The sequence below is a fragment of the Phoxinus phoxinus genome (genome assembly GCF_949152265.1).
Source record: "Phoxinus phoxinus genome assembly, chromosome: 19".
NCBI classification, from domain to species: Eukaryota; Metazoa; Chordata; class Actinopteri; order Cypriniformes; family Leuciscidae; genus Phoxinus; species Phoxinus phoxinus.
In genome coordinates, this window is record NC_136894.1 from 5,849,533 (window position 1) to 5,868,070 (window position 18,538).

Consider the following 18,538-nt stretch of genomic DNA (forward strand, 5'->3'; position numbering starts at 1 on the left):
ATTTCTGATCAGAGTCAGTTTAAAACTCATTTTTTTATAAACCCTAGTTTTTGGCTTTGAAACCTTGTGTATTCTGTGAGCTGAGGTTTGGATTCTTTAATTCCTGCTCTATCAGACTGGCATGTGAGAGCACGATCTTTACTGTTAACAAAAATATCCTGTGTTTACATTTCATGCATACTCCTCAGTCTGTCTGAACCTCGCTACTCTTCAACACAGCAATGCTATTCACTAGTACTCGCATGTCGATGCTGTGTATTTATTGTTTATGTGCTTTTTGAAGTGAACAAACATGTGTTTGCTTCACTGTAGGAGGGCTGTGGTGGCGATTGCTCCAAGGGCCTACCAGGTGTGCCCGGCATTGGTGGCTCTAAGGGCGAGAAGGGAGATCAGGGCAAGCCTGGCGCTGTGCCCTTAGAAGGATGTGAACGGGTGAGAGGGATGAATGATGGATGAAGTGATTGGTATTAAACAGACAAGGGTGTGGGTTTGTGTTTTCTGTTTGGTATTCCTTTTCGCTTCTACAATACCCAATGGTTTTGCTCAGGATACAACATACATGTATAGTACTGTTTGAATGCGCACAGTTTTCTAAACCCATCTCTATGATCATCTTTACAGTGTTTTGAGAAGCTGCAGAGAGAGGAAACACCAAGTGGGCCAGTACGTTTCTGTATATAATATTATATTATAAATATGATTAGTTTATAATATTATAAAGTTAATATTAAAAACTAAGATATTTAGTTAAATGTTGCTGTTCATCATGTTTTTTTTGTTCTTTTTTTACTTAATGTAGAGTTGTTGTATAGCCCTAATTATAATATTTTAAAGCTTCCTAAAAAAGGTTTGCATGCATCTAAGGTCAAAATACACTCTAATTTCCCCATAATATGTATTGCAGCATCTCCTCCTGTCTCACAGCGTGAGAACGGTTCGATAAAGGATTCAGTCTTTCTCCTTTCCGAAAGCCAACTCTGCTCTGATTGGTCAGATGGCCCACTCTGTTTTGATTGGTCTACCATTTACAGCACACGTCGGAAACGAAACACCTATTACCATATCTGAAATTCAGCCCCAGAAGCTTCCTCAGCACTTGTATAGACAGTGATATGAACAGTAACAATGGCGTCGGTTTTACCATATCTCATCCTTTAGAAATGCATGCAAAGTGGATTTGCAGCGCAGAAAAACACATCTTCTCGACGTGTCGACAACACAGCCAATGAAAACCATAGGCTTTATGCTAATTTGTTACAAACCTAGGTTCATGGTGGAAATAAGACTGGAATTACTGACGACTCATTTCAGGCCGTTCAGATTCAGTTCTTTCTTTTGGGAGACAATAACTTCATTATCGTTCACTTTAATCATTCGCAGACATTTTCCATTCACAAACGGCTTTATAACACGCTACATGAAATGTAATATCTGAAAAAGCATAATAGGGGCACTTTTAACTAGGAAAAACACTTTGTTGTATAAATGACCATGATGAACAGCAGCATTTATACAAACGGTCTCACTGCATCAGTGGACCATTCTTTTGAAACGGTTCATTTGCATGAATGTCCAAACAAACCAGATCACAAAATGAATCAGAATGCTAGAAAGAACACTTTAGGAAAGCTTTATCACACGATACTGCAACACACTGGAAAAAGTAACTTGTTAAAAGTCATTAGTTATTTTTGTCTTCAAATTGTGCAAGCATTTTTTGATTGTAACCCCTCATGTCTGCTCAATGTTTTAAGACGGGTAACAGTGGTCAGTGCACTGGTCCACCAGGGTCGCCCGGATTCCCAGGGAACCCAGGAGACAAAGGAGAACCGGTAAGAGATTCCGATAACCGTTTCATTACTACCAATGCCAATTAGAGATGATATAAGAGCCCAATAGACCCCTTTCCGTTAGTAAACATGTACGTACAAGACTTGTGTGGTACGATCCGAAGTTCTGCCAAGCCAGCGCCAAGGCCAGAAGACGACAATGTAAAGAGTGACATTACGTTGCAATTGTAATGATGTGAATATTTTCTCAAAATAAAATACAGCATATTCATTTTTCATCGATTCTTGCACCCAACAACAAAATGACTATTATTTATAATAATAATAATAATTTAAGCTCTTTTTTATGTAGCCGAATCTGTGCTGGTTTGTATCGGCCGCCTCCAGTTTCCCTTTGTTTTGCCTCCAGCTAACTAACGTTATGACGTCGGCTCGAAATTGGTCTATAGCGCACTCACATTTTATTATTTCTGTCTGTCTCATATTCTGTCCCAGATCTGTGTTATTAGTGGCTTTGGAATGATCTGAAAAGGTGGGGGGAGAGACACATTTATAAACCTTATCATCTTGACTCATGAATATTAATTAGATGATGTGATGTACGCCCAGTCATCCTAAATGATTTCCTGAAAGCCAGTTAGGTGGGCGCTAGGGATAGTAGGATGACTTACCGCATGCACATTCATTCAGTTCACTGCTGATGCAACCGGTAGTCAGAGGCTTCTGCTTGATCTTAGTCACCGTGTTATATTGCCAGTAATGATTATTTTCCAAAAAGGTGTCCCCCCTAACCCAGTTATAATGGTTTCTCCCCTGGCCCCTGTGTTCTATAAAACATTATCGTTGTCTGTGTTCAGGGTCCTAGAGGTGAGCGAGGACCTCCTGGTTCTGTTGGAACCCCGGTAAGTTTCCACTTTACCCGTTATGCTCTAGATCGTCTCCCTAAAAGGCTATTTCTGGCAGGATTCCCTTTTTTTTTAGCCCTCTTTTCTTAGTAACTGAGACTGAGTGACCCCAGATGGCTTTCAGAGTGCAGCCCATGTCATAAGAGACAAACCAATGCTGAGACCTTGTTTCAGAAGTGCAGCATACGGTGAAGTGTTCTGCATGACTTCATTTAGTCATTAGCATTTAGTCCCATGATGCAGTGTTTGTTTGCACGATCTATTTTCTTTCAGGTTCAGTGTTTTCAATTAGGAAGGACCAAGAAGGGAAAGCAGCGTAGTAGCTACTCTTTGCTGTGAGGTTAGAGAGCCCCCTACAGGTTCGGCCCAGAAATGAAGAAGAGTTTTCCAAGAGTCCCAAACCTGTGCCTAACCTAATTTCAAGATGGAAATGAGAGTTAAGACTTAGCTTGTGCCCGTTTTAACTTGTGTGCAATGGCTTGGGAGGATTCTTATTATAGACCAGGAGTCACTCTGCAACCCTTTATTGATATGATGGGCCTTTCTTTTTTTTTCTTTTTCTTTTTTATCACTGTGCAATATGTATATGCACACAACCTTGGTTGTTGTTGTTTTTAAAACAAATGAAAGATTCTTTTCAGAAATAATGCATTTCATACATTTGGATTGTTACAAAATATATATATATATATATATATATATATATATATATATATATATATATATATATATATATTATAAATGCTGTCCTAAAAATCATTGTTTCCACAATGATATTAAGCAGCATATCTGTTTTCAACATTGATAATAAGAAAATCAGCATATTAGAATGATTTCTGAAGGAGTAATGATGCTGAAAATTCAGCTTTGCCATCACATGCATACATGACATTTTAAAATATATATAAATACAGTAATTTAAAATAGTAATACTATTTCACAATACTACTATTTTTTTCTGTATTTTTGATTCCGTTGAGTTTCATCACACTTTAGTACTAACATCATATTCAGTTTAAAACGAAGTGAAACATGACGGTGAGAAATGAACAGGCGGGTTTGAGGGACTTCTAACAGGATTGCTTGTTTGTTTATTGATTTTGTCCATTATAAAGAAAGATGTTTCTAAATGTTGCTCTCTTATTATCTTTCTCTCATAGGGGAATATTGGTTTTCCTGGTGCTCAAGGACCCCCTGGCCTGAGTGTAAGTCAAAGCACGCCAACTCACGAACAGCTCAAACACACACATTCAGAAGATGTTTAATTACCTTACCAGTTCGACTTCTCTCTGCGGCTTAATAAATTCCATGATATAGAAATAAAACTGTACTGTTGTGGTGCTTGTTCAATTATCTCTCCATAGCCATTGCGCATGTGGTGCTGACAGGTTATTTTGCAACGTCTTGAACAGCATGTTTTAGCAGAGATTTGAGCTCACTGATGAATTGAGTCTGAGTCAGAATGGATTTTATTTTAATGTCGACCATCTTTATGCTTTGTGAGCATTATCTGGCTCTCTTTAATGTGCTTCAATCGAATCTGAAACAACAAACTCAGCGGTGTAGATTTTTTGCACGTATTTTTCATTTCCTATTAGCACAAAAATATAAAAAATAAAGATTTACAGTAGGCTGATGTTTTCCAAATTGAAATTTTCTGTGGAATTGATCCACTAATAGAATGATATATAACAAACGCTGAGGAGACTGTGCAGTCAGCAAGATTAAGGAGAATAACAGAAATGCATTGCCAACGGACAAAGCGAATGGAGGGGCATTATTTCCTCTTATATTTAAAGATGAAGTCAAATACTCCCTCTCATATTTCTGTTTAATGTGTAGAGACAACCATAAGTGAGCCATTATTAAGTTTCTGAGGAGTCTTGACCTACAGTATAGCTGAATAAAATGACCATATAAAAGTGTGTTTTCTTCTCATAGGGAGAAACTTTACTTAATTTTGAACTCTTATTTAATCAGAGAGTTACTAAAAGACAGACAATACAGCATTTGTTTTAAACAAAAGCACCCCTTTCTCTATAAGGATTATGAATACTAGCTCCAAAATATACTAGTATTACAATTCAATACAAGTAAAATAATATTCAATTAATATTAGTACATATATGCATATAGTGTTGTAACAATATAGACAGAATGTAAACAGTTCTAAGATAAAGAACTCCTCTTACTAAGGTCAATAAGTTTAGAAGAAGTAAATTAGTAAATAAGAACAATCAGTCTAGAGACATTGTTAATTGTTCAAAGAGCACTGACCTTTGTTTAGGGAAATTAGTCAAATCGATTAAGAGAGAAAAAACATACTCTAAGTGTTATATCTATATGCAGGAAACATTTGCTGATTGATTATCCAATATGATATTCAGCTCAGGTCTACACCATATACATTATGCTTGCAATAGCTGTAGGCATGTTTTGTCCCGTGACTATAAAGGTAAAAACAGTAAAAAGAAAAACTCGGCATTATTTGGCTGTTTCCTGAATACAAATGACATGAATTCATTCCCCTTACTTTCAACACTTGCTTATGGAATAAATGCCAATCTGGTGGCAGATGTATACACTTTTTTTTTTTTGTATTGTGATTAAGATCAAAATGATCTGAACTGCAAGGCGGTGAGAAACCATAAGTATTCTCCAACCCGACCAACAAGGAGCTTGATACTGTGTGATTTTATAATATTAATATTTTAAACTAATGCCTCTTTGCTTCTTTTTTTTTTATCATAGGGTCAACAAGGTCAGAGAGGGACAGATGGGCTTCCAGGACAGAAAGGTGAACAGGTGAGTCAGCTTACAGTATATGTCTTGAGTAATTCGGGAATATTGACTAAAATAGCTCCTAGTTTGCCATTTTATTGAGTGGTTTTGTTGTTTTATCAAGGGTCCACCTGGAAATCCTGGCTATCCTGGAAATATGGGAGCACCTGGACTCCATGTAAGTGGAATAGACATTTTATGCAATGGACCAGATGCAGAGGCATCATATATTAATGTTTTGTGACAGGTGATATAACTGCTAAATATCAGATTGGTGGGTTGAAACCGTTATCCTTTTTTCCAGGGACTTAAAGGAGAGCGTGGCAGTCCAGGCACTGCGGGGCATAAAGGAGAATCTGTAAGAATGCTCTGTTTGAACAATGTTAAACTTACAGTGTCCAGATTATTCAGTTACTTTTAATGGGATCTGTTTTTTATGTCAAAAGCAGTTTTCAGCGGCTAATCAGAGTTTCACACAGCACAAACGTCATGAAATGTTTGAAACTCCTGTTTAAATGTGTATAAATACATCTATATTTCAAAAGTGTTGGGTCGGTAAGATTTATTATGGTTTTTGAAATAATTTTTTTTATCCTCACCAAGGATGCATTTTATCAAAACTACACTAAAAATATAATATTTTTAAAATACGTAATATTTTAAAATATTATTACAATTAAAAAAAAAAACTTTTTCTATTTAACTCCTTAAGTGTCACCGGCCCACCGGTGGGCCCAAATTCATTACATATTTAAAATAGTAATATCCTATACTAAACCTAAACTAATATTGAAAAACTATATATCATTTGAAAGCTTACAATCTCTAGTTTTCATATTTGGTGACTGATTTTCAAAATATATTACAGAGGAGCCGTAATTTATCAATTTGCAACAATAATATTTTCATACTCCTAAGGTGTTCAGTCCTTTATTTTGAAATATTGATGAACATGAAAAATCATGAAAAAAATGGTAGAAACCTCAGTTTGTTTTCATGCTAAGAGTTCAAAAGATAGCATTTGTTCAATTATTTTAGAAAAAAAGGTCTGAAAATGTTTTAGAAATAAAGAAAAACCATATATGGAAATACAGGCGCCCTTATATGGGCAGTAATGTCAACTAGTGAAAAAGTGTGGTACTGCGCTCAAACAAAATCTTACTGAAAGCTCATTTTTTGAGATATCAACCTAAAATTTAAAACACAACTTGTTCAGATTTTTGTCTTTGATTTTTGTGCAGTTTTAGAGTCACCAGGGTTTTGAAAAAATATATTTTATATAAAATATGAATAATTATTTTTTTTTATTTTTTTTTTCATAAACTCAAACTTCTATAACTTTTTTTCTGTTACACTTTCTTAATTTATTTCACTTCTACAAAAATCTGCAAATTTTCTTCTTTAAAACAAGACCAATCTTACATCCATATTCCAAAGCATTCTTGAGTTACAAACATTTAAGTTCGGAAAGTGCATTTTCATGTATATTCAAAAAAAGGGGGGTGACACTTAAAGGGTTAAAGTATCAAAATAATTTTGATGATTATGGCTTACAGCTATGAAAAAAACCTTTTCACAATATTCTAATTTTGAATTTGGGGTTTTCATAAGATGTAAGCCATAATCATCAAAATGATAACAAAGGCAGGCTTGAAATATCTCACTTTGCATGTAATGAGTCTATATAATATTTTAATTTCACCTTTTAAGTTGAATTACTGAAATAAATGAACTTTTGCACGATATTAAAATTTTTCGAGTTTCACCTGTATGTCCTAGTATTAATTTCTTTAAAAAAATTACAAAATCTTACTGACCCTACACTTTTCAATGCATATGATATGCACAAAAAAATGGCTACTTTTCAGAACACCTCAACCCTTTATTCTCCTTTTATTCTGACTCTCCTTTGGGGGGTTCAAGCCACACAAGAACATAAACTGAGGAAATCTTTTAATGACTTGGTAAACAGTGTTTGAAACTTTGCTCTCGTTTTATATAGGGCCCACCGGGATCTCCAGGTTATCAAGGACCTGTTGGCCCCGCAGTGAGTAAACATCCAGTTTTAATGCTCTTATTATTTCTGCTTCTCGTATACTCCGACCCTCAATAGCACTGCACTTCATCGGTTTGTCTTTTTCACTGGCTTTTTCAAAACAAACCTTTATGTCTATCTTGGATGGCTGATAATCGTGCACGATATATATTAGAAGCCAGACTCTCTTTTGTATTCTCTTTGTGAGTAATAACTCTCAGATCAAACAAACAAGCTTCAACTTGAAAAACTGTTAGGAGAACATTGATTTTTGTTCTTTCCTTTTCACAAAGATTCAACATTGTTCTCAAAAACTGTGATAATTTGTAGTGTTGAACAACATACGCTTTCTTGACTGGCAGGGTCCTAAAGGGGAAGCTGGAACATCGGGACCCGTGGGACCGAAGGGAGATCAGGTATGAAAGCATGTCACTGATGTATTGGCAACAAAAATCTTTCTTTAAAATATGTTTCTATATCTGTCATATCCCTTGTGATACCTTATTTATTCATAATACAATATGTAGAGCAAGCTGTTCTTTTTGCGTTTTCAAATTTATAAGCCCAAGATCTGAGAAATGTTCTAAACATATACTGTTTTTCCTTTGAAAATAAATATTTATAACTTTATGTATCCACTCAATAAATTCCCAGGTGGATCACCTTCATTTTGTTGCTGTGTTTACGAATTACAGTGCACACAGTAACAGTTCTCACATCTTTTGTATACAGGGCTTCCAAGGATCCCAAGGATTCCCAGGACAACAGGTGGGATTTCAATCATTATCATTCATCATTCAGTCACTATGTCCCTTACCTGTCGCATAGTCCACTCGCATTCTGGTAGGGGACACCCACTTTTCACAATCCAATCAATTCCTGATGGATTACGTCAAGTTTCTCCCAACATTTTTTCATTCAATATTCTGTTTTATTCAAATATAGAATTATTATTGACGTCTGAATTCTGAAATAAGCCTCATCTCTTTGTATATGCTAATGGCACAATCCCAGATCTCTTACTGTTGCCTTCATGTCTCCAGGGTCCTCCAGGTTTCCCGGGAAAAGCAGGTCCATCGGGCCCTCCAGGACCACAGGCTGAGAAAGCAAGTGACAGTTCTATAATGCCTGAACATGCATTGATGTATTAAATTATACCACATAGGTGACATTCCTCGCTCACGTTGGAAATAAATCCTTATAAGAGCAATGACATTTGATAGATGACTCGCCATTTACATTCATCTGCATTATCTCTAACGGTCACTTTCACAAACAAGCACTCTGACATACCGCACTTTGGATGTAAAATGGCTTGACATGTGGAATGGAGATGCTTCTCTATCAAGCACTCACCTTCATTTATCTACTCCACTAGGGTGGTGCTGGACTTCAGGGCTCACAGGGACCCACAGGTCCCCCAGGATCACCCGGGGGCCCAGGCATGCCTGTGAGTGTCAGAATCCTCTGGATAGACTCCTATTAAAGCAGATATTCAGCCTATCATGTCTCTGTAATCATTAAAACTTTGACTACATAAGGATTTTGTTTTGCTTCGCATTTTGTGTTTGTTTAAAGGGACCACCTGGAATGGAAGGACTTGATGGCAAAGATGGAAAACCAGGTTTAAGGGTCAGGATTTTTTTTAAATATATTATATAGCCTATATATATAACCACATGTATTGTATTTTTACATTATATATATATATATATACTGTATGTGCATGTGTTGTTTTTGTCAGAGTTGTTTCATCTCGGTTTTATTCTTACAATCACACAGGGTGAACCAGGACCAGCTGGCCCTGCTGGAACCAGGGGAATACCGGTATTAACCGTGCCATATTTTCTTTCTTCGTTTTCATTTCCAAGTTCTTTATAGATTAAAGCAGTGACACATGAATACAAAAAATCAACAGTTGGAACAAAGCCTGAAACAAAGAACAAAGTCAACTTTAATTAAGCGTCTCCGAGGAGGAGCTTGACTTGCTTTAGTTTTGACTTTTCTCTGATTGGAAGAGGCTCACCGTGTAACTGTTTTTCTCATTCCAGGGTTTCAAGGGCATCAAAGGGCACACGGGTCTCCCAGGAATGAAAGTACGAGCCTTTTCTTGAGCTTCATAGCCTTGTCTTTATTTCTATTTGAAAAGTTTAGTGCATAAATGAATAAAAGATGAAAGTTTCCATTGATCCTGTCTTTAAAGCTGATGTGTGTAATGTTTTTGATGCTATAACACTTTCTCTTAATGAGCAGAGACAACCACAAGTAAGCCGCCATATATGAGCTGAAAAGTGTTATTATTGCAGTTTTTATGTTGTTCTGTTTGTTTAAATCCCCCAAATTTGGGGTGGGACTATAAGAAAATGCTTGGAAACGATCATTATTTTTGCAAATCCTTTTGGTACTTCTAATTGCACAAAAAACTGTTTTTATTTCTGTATTTTATTCTGTCTTTTTACATGTTTCTTTGTCTTTTACGCTGCATCACCCCTCTCTTTTCTTCATTGTTATATGTAGGGAGATAGAGGACCTCAGGGACCAGCTGGAGCAACGGGAAGGGCTGGTCTAGAGGTAAGCTGTTTTCTATTAGACATTATGCCACTGCACCTTTAAATACGCTATAGATTTCTCTACAAATGCTCTATAGATTTCAGATAATGAAAGAGTGCTCTGAAAATAGGTTTCTGTACCCTTAAACCAGAAACATACTCTATGTAAGTAAGCATTAAGCAAACACAGATGCAAATGCTTGGCCAATTTATTGTACATTCCTAATGTGTGTTGTCATGTTACTTTGGAAGTAACAAACCTCAGTACTCAAGGGAGCGATTGAGTTATACTTATGTTTATAATAACTGATTTGTTCAGGAATATTCTCTTTAAATGTTGGCTTTATCATGACAGTAATTAGAAGACAATTTACGCGTATGTCCATAATGAAATAATGTTATATGGTGGCGGCAATCCTGAGAATGCAACACTTGCGGTCTGACACGTCTGGATAATTAAACATGTTTTTTACTTGCATTTCAGGGTGATCCTGGTTCTCCTGGACCTCAAGGACCACCTGGAGCTCCAGGACATGTGGTAAGTATTTCAAATGTTTTATAATCTATTTTCTTTAGGTTGTACATATTCACTACTGTTCAAAAATCAAATGTTTTTAAAATGTTTTTGAAAGAACTCACCAAGGCGGTATTTATTTAATACAGTAAAAAAGCATAATATTGTGAAATATTTGTACAAATTAAAATAAGTTTTCTATTTTAATATATTTTTAAATGTAATTTATTCCTGTGATGGCAAAGTATCATTACTCTAGTCTTCATTGTCACATGATCCTTCAGAAATCAATCAATCAAAAAAAAAAACAAAAAAAAAAACTTGAGAATGTAATGGCATAATGCTTGCAACTGGAAACTTCTAGGGTTCTGCCGGATCTTCAGGGCCACCAGGACCAGTTGGGCCATCTGGACTGGTGAGAAAAATTGTCTTCCAAAACAGATAATGTGTCAGCGATGTTTTTAATGAGTTGAATTCTTTACTGTGTCTTTTTGTTCTTAACCAGGGCATTAAGGGAGACAAAGGTGAGGCGGGAGAGAGAGGACAGTCTGGATTACCTGGCCCTCCAGGGGTCCCAGGTCATCCAGGGCTGATGGTCAGTACCTAAACTTAGTTTGTTTTCAATAATATTTACCAACAGTTTTTATAGACTCTAATTAAATTATTCTTTGAAACCCTTTTTTCTGTAGGGTGAACCAGGAAGTGATGGAGCGGCGGGTAAAGACGTAAGCACCTCCTTTGATTTGCATTAGTATACAATCTTATAAATACAATATACAACTTTGTAAACACAATTTACCCAAATGCACATCATTGTTAAGGCATCATTCCAAAGATTCTGTCTCCAAGTTGGTACAACAATATGTTTCTTTGACTGTTGGATTTTTTTACCAGTGCCTCTGCCTCATAGAAACCAGAATTACTTTTATTTGGACAGGGTTAGTTATGTATAGTCAGTTTTTAATTTTTAATAATGTGTTTACATGGAACAGACTTCAAATTAACACAGGCAAATGCCAGCTGTCTAACTTAAAATTTTAGAAACTTTATAGAAGTTTAATTGGATTATTATTACTTCCGATTAGCACAGGTAAATGCCAGCTGTCTTGTTCAGAATTCTAGAAACTTTCTAGAAGCTTATTGGGTTATTATTACTTCCATTTAACGCAGGTAAATGCCACCTGTCTTGGTATGTTTACACGACGGCGATGTACTAAAAACAGAAAACAATTTCCCTTCGCGTTTTTCTCGTACAGATGACAACAATGTCAAAACGATCCCCGTTCACACGGATCCGCAAAAACTATTGAAAATGCTGTATCATTCATGCCAGGCCAGTAGTTGGCGATGTCACTTTGTAAAGAAAAACTATGCGCCTATAGACTGAACACGAAATGCGCATCCACATGACGTCACCGTTTTCTGAAAGTTCACGGTTTTGTGGTTTACACGGAGACGATAATATCTTTGAAACCCGTTTTTTTAAAAGGTTTTGCGTTTTAAGGCCCTCAAAGTGCTGTTTTCGGGTAAATGAACGGCAAAAATGCATAAAAGGTTTTGTTGAAAATGGCCCCTTATTCGGAATCCTAGGAACTTTCTAGAAGCTTTATTGGATTATTACAAATTCCAACTGTCTTATTTAGAATTCTAAACTTTCTAGAAGCGTAATTGGATTATTAAAATCAGGTTAATGCAATTACCGTATATTTACTCATTCACAATCAAAATATGGCCAAATTCTGATTGATTTAGGAATGTTCTTGTGCACACACTGTAGACACAATGGTTATTACTGCAAAACTCTCTGTACTACATGTCCCAGTTTCACTCCTCTAATTATTTGTAACCGCAGGGAGCCCCGGGCCTGTCAGGAGAACCTGGTCCACTGGGACCGAAGGTAAGGTGCATTGCTTTCACATCTCTGTTATAATGTCTTTGCACCATTGAACACTGTCATCTTTTCACATGTATTTGGATACATCTTATTCAGGCATAAGAGAGTGTTTCCCCTTCCATCAATGTGTGCTCAACACATCCAGTTAGTTTTGTTCAATGAAGGTGGCTCCATCTGCAATCACAAGAGCCTGTTATCTAACCTCACTTTGCCATCACTCGTTATTTGTATTTTTTTTATCTCATCTGCCACAGTAGCCTGTTTGAACACCACTCTCAGCTTACATAGTGACACCATTATACTCCATAATAAAGCCATACAGGAGCATCTGTCACTGTGACAGGACAGCATTGTCAGGTTTTTGAAGTTTAGGCTTGAATGAGATGAGAGCAGTGCTTTTCCCTCAACCCATTAGCAGAAGCCCTTAAATGTGTAAACCAGTGACACGCTCTATATCGACTGCTACATGCACAACATCAGTGTTGGGAATGCTGCTTGAAACTGTAGCTTCACAAGATACTTGTAAATTAATATATGAAAACTACCCTACCCTAATCTACAATACAAGCCGTTAGCAAAAAGTAGCCAACTACATTGAAGCTGTTAAGGTGCCAATATCTTTTTTAAGTATAACTATTTGCATTACATATATTGAAATATAGTCAATAAAATTAGTCAAGACCAGACATAAGACAATAATTTATATAACCAAGTTAAAAACCTATATATCCACACAAAAAAGTCAGTTAAAATGATTATAATTTGTGCGTTATTTTTTACAATCCACTTCATAAATCCAGATGCAATTTCCCTTAAATTGGTGATAACAACAGTAAATTGTTTACTGTTGCACTGTACACTTCATTTTACATTGTACAGTATGCATAAGTTGACATTTGTTTACATAAGTAATATGGATTTTTTTTATGGATCTGCGCATATTTATTTTGATGTGAACAAAAACGAGAACTGTAAGGGATAGAAGTACAGCACAGCACTTACAATACTTTAAATGGTTTTTTGTCCACTTGATAAAAATTTGAGACATATTTTCAGTGTTTTCAAAGCAAAGGCACACTACAATACAAGCCATTAAAGCTATCCCTCACTCATCTGTAGACTAAGCTACATCGATTAATCAATAGCTAATTTACAAAAATAGTTGTAAAAAAAAGTATTAACCCAGCAAAGGCTTTTTCAGGAAGCAGAAAATTGAATTCACACACCAGAATGAAATGATAGGCCACAAGTATAGTGCTCACTGTATTCACCCTTTTCATAAAAGTAGATGGGATGGACCTTGAACATTTTATTTTGTGGACTGTATAGTGCTGAGTTTCTGTATAAAGGCCATTATGCGGTGCTATTACAAGGATCATTGAGTAGCCTGTGGTCATTGTCCTGGAGTCTCCTGTGTGGTAAATCACAGCTGCTCCTTTAACCCTGTCCAGGGTGAAGCAGGGACGGCAGGGCAAAGGGGAGCCCCGGGAGAGCGCGGACGTCCCGGCCCACCAGGAGGAGGCTTTGGTTTTGGCTCCAAAGGACCAGAAGGGATCATAGGACCTTCCGGACCCCGTGGCGAAAGGGGAAGCCCCGGTTCACCTGGACAAGCTGGTACCCCCGGATCACCAGGAATCCCAGGGAATGATGTGAGGCTTATTCAGAAGCTATGTTCCCATCTACAGTTTCTTGGATTATCATTTAAAAGTGAATTAAGACAGCCATAAATATTAGCTTTGTCATTTTAAAAGATGTATTGTAAAATATAATTATTATTATATTATTTTTCTTAAATATTCAATGTATTTAGTATTTTTATATTTGATTTAGCAGTAATAATAGTGATTATTATTATTATTTTATATACATATTGACATATAATCACCAGATTTTGGCACAATTGTGCATCCCTACAAACAAACACAGGCGAAACGCAGATTTTTTTTTTCTCTCGCATTTTAAATCGCAATTTGGTTGTGTCTTCATATTTTGCAGCCTTAGTACACAGCAAAAAAAATAATAATAAAGCCTTGGCTGGAAGAGTTTATTAACTGACAGAAACAGTTTCCCGCCTGCAGTATCATAGAGAACCGGATCTACTTTGAGAAACAATAGATCTTGTTTTGCAGAATAGTATATATGCAGTATATGACTATTTAAACGTCGAAATGTATCTATTTTTTCCAGGCTGTTGTAAACTATGATGACATAAGATCCTTCATCAGACAGCAGGTCATAAAGATCTTTGACGGTGAGAGAACTTTTGTGACCAGACATATCTAGATGATGAGATATGCACTGGGACTTGGTTTTCAACGTTTATTTGTTCTCGCAGAGCGCATGGGCTACTACATGTCACGAATGCAGATGCCTGTGGAGATGGTTGCGTCCCCTGGCCGACCAGGACCCCCAGGGAAAGATGGAAATCCAGGCATCCAAGGGCCCCCGGGGATACCGGGCCGCTCGGGGCAGATTGGCCGTGAAGGAAGGCAGGGACCCATGGGTCCACCTGGTAAGATGAACTAATGTGATAATGTTTCATACAGCGGTCCAATGTTCAATTTGCCCAGTCTTCCACATGGATGCTTGTGTGTGTCCCCAGGTGGCCCTGGTGTAAAGGGAGAGAAAGGAGATAAGGGTATAGGAGAGATGGGAGACAGTGGACCTCCGGGTGCTCCAGGTCTGACTCTAGTTTTCAATAATGGAGGTCATTTTGCCAACTTTATTCCACTGTCACAATGTCATTTCTTTCTCATTCCTTCCATCCCTCTTAGGTGTCCCTGGTAGTCCTGGTTATGGTAAGATGGGACCACCAGGTTCTTCTGGTCAGCAGGGCATCCCCGGGATTCCTGGAGCTCCAGGACCCTCTGGACAGAAGGGCAAGGATGGCCGTTGTCACCCGTCAGACTGTATGAGTATGCCTGTGGAGTACAATCCCAAGGGTCCCATGTCTCCCAAAGGTCCCATGTACTAGAAGAGGGTTTAAGCGAAGTACAAAATGGAGGATGGTACCCCAAGATTGACATTCTCACAATTACCTACCTGTACCTTCTAAGGCTTCTGAGAAGATCCATGGAGAACCAAAGGATTAATGTGCGTTTCCTTTCCACATGATGCAATGCCAAAACACCGGTTCACCACGAATGGGGGACATTTGTAAGTTATTGTCTGCTGTTGAACCAGTGAAGACATCCCAAGATTGAGTGCCTTAACCCCTGAAAACTGTCCCATAATGCCACGCTTGCATCATAAACATTTTTTTTATGATTTATTATTACAGTAAATTGAAGACTTTTAGTTCCCTGGACATACAAGGTGTTTAAAGTCATTATTGGTGCCCAGATTTATTCATCATAGGATTTATGTTAACACTTCATATCAGTCTTCAAGACCCTTGGTTATCTTTAAGCAATATTCAGAATTAAATACAAGTTAAAATCATCTATGGCATGCTGTTGATTACTGGAGGATTTTTTTTTTTACTTTGATCAAAAAAAAAAAAATGTTGAGAGTTTTGCACTTATAATGAAAGTTTATGGGGAAGCATTCAACTTTTTTGTGTGACAAAATTCTGTTGAAATCGACTTCGTGCCACAGATGCTGTTAATAGGGCTTGTGTTGAATCTGGAATATTCCTTTAATAATATTTTAATAAGGGGGTCGTTTTGGCAGCTGCTAATTTTGCTATCTTGCTGCTTTGGCAAAGACAATGTGGCATAAATATCCATCCAGTTTCCAGTGAATAATTCGTTCCATAGCGTGAGCCATTTAATATAAAATAGTTTGATGTTATCATTAGAGGCATAGATACAATTGCCCTAATTGACTGTTAATTATTCAAAATGAACTTCCCCAAGGGCTTGTGTTGTACATATTCATATTTATATGTAATGGCTTTTTGTACTTTAAAAAGAATTGACATCATGGCAGCCCTTTTTTATTGTCGTCTCAGATATTTTGGAATAATTTTATAAGCTCTAAACAAATGGACGTTTTGTAAAGGTAGGGTTTATATGCAATTGTGGGTTAAAAAGCAATTTTGTGACGTTGCACCTGACGGAAAGAGATTTTATTTTTATAAGAGTATTTCAGTGACACCTATCTCTCGATGAGGACGACATCTCCTCCACCACCACTCTGGACTCTTAAACTTGAATTTACCTTGATATACTGTACCACTTGCAGCTGAACCATCATGTGCTCCTAGAACATTCGAATCTTAAACATGCTTTGCTAGTCGTCCTAAAACACGGCAGATCCCCAACCTTCATAGCTCAGTCATCTCTAAAGCAAACGGCATCTCGGATTCTCTGCTGCGTCAGCCAGTCTGATGCTTTTACACTGCACTTTATCACTCCCTCGGACTGTATGCGTGTGTGAGTGTGTGTGAAGATGGCGAGAAAGATTCTGTATCTATATTGAGAGGATAGCTGAAAAGTTTTTAGCAGAGCCATTGACAATTTTTCAATTACGCCGTTTTCATGAAGTGAATGTTACGAGCATTCAGCCTTTCAACCGTTTATTCATCCCAAGCTTTAAGAAAAATCTCCCCCTTCATGCATGCAACTCATCATCGTGCTATTTGTAAGTAAATTTATTTGTGTGCAATTTTTTAAAAAGAAAAGCAATAAAAGTTTTGAAAGCAGTTACAGTCTATGAACTCGTTTATTCACAGGTTAGTCCATCCCAAAACAACTTATTCTATCTTATATTTATCTTCAGTTTGTAGCTATAGCGACAGTTTTGTATTCGCAAAGGATGAATGAAGTGTCTTGAAATACTTTGGCCCAAGGGTAGCTAGTTTTTAACACTTTATATAACATCATGTATGATGATGGTGAGGGCGTGAATTTGGAAGTAGAAATGAGATTGCTAACACTAAAAAGAGGCGAGGATGTTAAGAATGTGATATGAGAAACATGAGGTGTGTCCCAAATTACGCTATATATACACTATGCACTTACACCATGCTTGTTAACGCAAATATCTAATCAAGCCAATTATATGGCAGCAACTCGATGCATTTAGGCATGTAGACATGGTCAAGATCTGCTGAAGTTCAAACTGACCATCAGAATGGGGAAGGAAGGTGATTTAAGTGACTTTGAACATGACATGGTTGTGGTTGTCAAAGGATGTCAGAAACTGCTGATGTACTGGGATTTTCATGCACAATTTCTAGGATTTACAGAGAATGGTCCGGAAAATAGAAAATATCCAGTGAGCGGAAGTTCTGTGGGTGAAAATGCCTTGTTGATGTCAAAGGAGAATGGCCAGACTGGTTCGAGCCGATAGAAAGGCAACAGTAACTCAAATAACCACTCGTTACAACCGAGGTCTGCAGAATAGCATCTCTGAACACACAACACGTCAAACCTTAAAGCACATGGGCAACAGCAGAAGAAGACACACCGGTGCCACTCCGGTCAGCTGAGAACACCAAACTGAGGCTACAATTTGCACAGGCTCATAAAAATTTGACAATGTAAGATTGGAAAAACGTTGCCTGTTGCCTATGTCCTGCCTTGTATCACTCCATATCACACCATCACCATGGTCCAGGCTGCTTCTGGTGGTGTAATGGTGCGGCACATATTTTCTTGGCACACTTTGGGCTCATTAGTACCAACTGAGCATTGTTTAAACACCACAGCCTACCTGAGTATTGTTGCTGACCATGTCTGTCACTTTATGACCACAGTGTGCTCATCTTCTGATGGCTAATTCCAGCAGGATAACACCGTCACAAAGCCCAAATCATATTGAACTAGTTTCCTGAACATGACAATGAGTTCACTAAACTCAAATGGCGTCCACAGTCACCAGATCTCAATCCAATAGAGCAGCTTTGGTGTGTGGTGGAACGGGAGATTCACATCATGGATGTGCAGCCCATAAATCTGCAGCAACTGCGTGACGCTATCATGTCAATATGAACCAAAATCTCAGAGGAATGTTTCTAGCACCTTGCTGAATCTATGCCATGAAGAATTAAGGCAGTTCGGAAGGCAAAATAGGAGTCCAACCCAGTACTAGCGAGGTGTACCTAATAGTGACCGGTGAGTGTATA

At 37.4% G+C, this 18,538-nt stretch overlaps 1 protein-coding gene across 8 annotated transcripts in view; it reads left to right on the forward strand.

The window, feature by feature from the left end:
- Nucleotides 1-17,114, forward strand: part of col16a1 (collagen, type XVI, alpha 1) — a 70,519-nt gene extending 53,405 nt beyond the window's left edge. For all 8 annotated transcript variants that reach the window (XM_079591423.1, XM_079591424.1, XM_079591427.1 and 5 more), the window contains 27 exons: nt 313-432; nt 622-663; nt 1,755-1,832; nt 2,648-2,692; nt 3,856-3,900; nt 5,447-5,500; nt 5,601-5,654; nt 5,781-5,834; nt 7,479-7,523; nt 7,874-7,927; nt 8,244-8,279; nt 8,555-8,617; nt 8,890-8,961; nt 9,090-9,143; nt 9,294-9,338; nt 9,563-9,607; nt 10,029-10,082; nt 10,545-10,598; nt 10,939-10,989; nt 11,080-11,169; nt 11,264-11,299; nt 12,427-12,471; nt 13,920-14,117; nt 14,656-14,719; nt 14,804-14,980; nt 15,071-15,148; nt 15,243-17,114. In XM_079591423.1, coding sequence (XP_079447549.1) covers nt 313-432; nt 622-663; nt 1,755-1,832; nt 2,648-2,692; nt 3,856-3,900; nt 5,447-5,500; nt 5,601-5,654; nt 5,781-5,834; nt 7,479-7,523; nt 7,874-7,927; nt 8,244-8,279; nt 8,555-8,617; nt 8,890-8,961; nt 9,090-9,143; nt 9,294-9,338; nt 9,563-9,607; nt 10,029-10,082; nt 10,545-10,598; nt 10,939-10,989; nt 11,080-11,169; nt 11,264-11,299; nt 12,427-12,471; nt 13,920-14,117; nt 14,656-14,719; nt 14,804-14,980; nt 15,071-15,148; nt 15,243-15,442 — 1,953 coding nt within the window. In that variant the 3' untranslated portion in view covers nt 15,443-17,114. The remainder of the gene's footprint in view (nt 1-312; nt 433-621; nt 664-1,754; nt 1,833-2,647; nt 2,693-3,855; nt 3,901-5,446; nt 5,501-5,600; nt 5,655-5,780; nt 5,835-7,478; nt 7,524-7,873; nt 7,928-8,243; nt 8,280-8,554; nt 8,618-8,889; nt 8,962-9,089; nt 9,144-9,293; nt 9,339-9,562; nt 9,608-10,028; nt 10,083-10,544; nt 10,599-10,938; nt 10,990-11,079; nt 11,170-11,263; nt 11,300-12,426; nt 12,472-13,919; nt 14,118-14,655; nt 14,720-14,803; nt 14,981-15,070; nt 15,149-15,242) is intronic.
- The last annotated feature ends 1,424 nt before the right edge of the window (nt 17,115-18,538 follow it).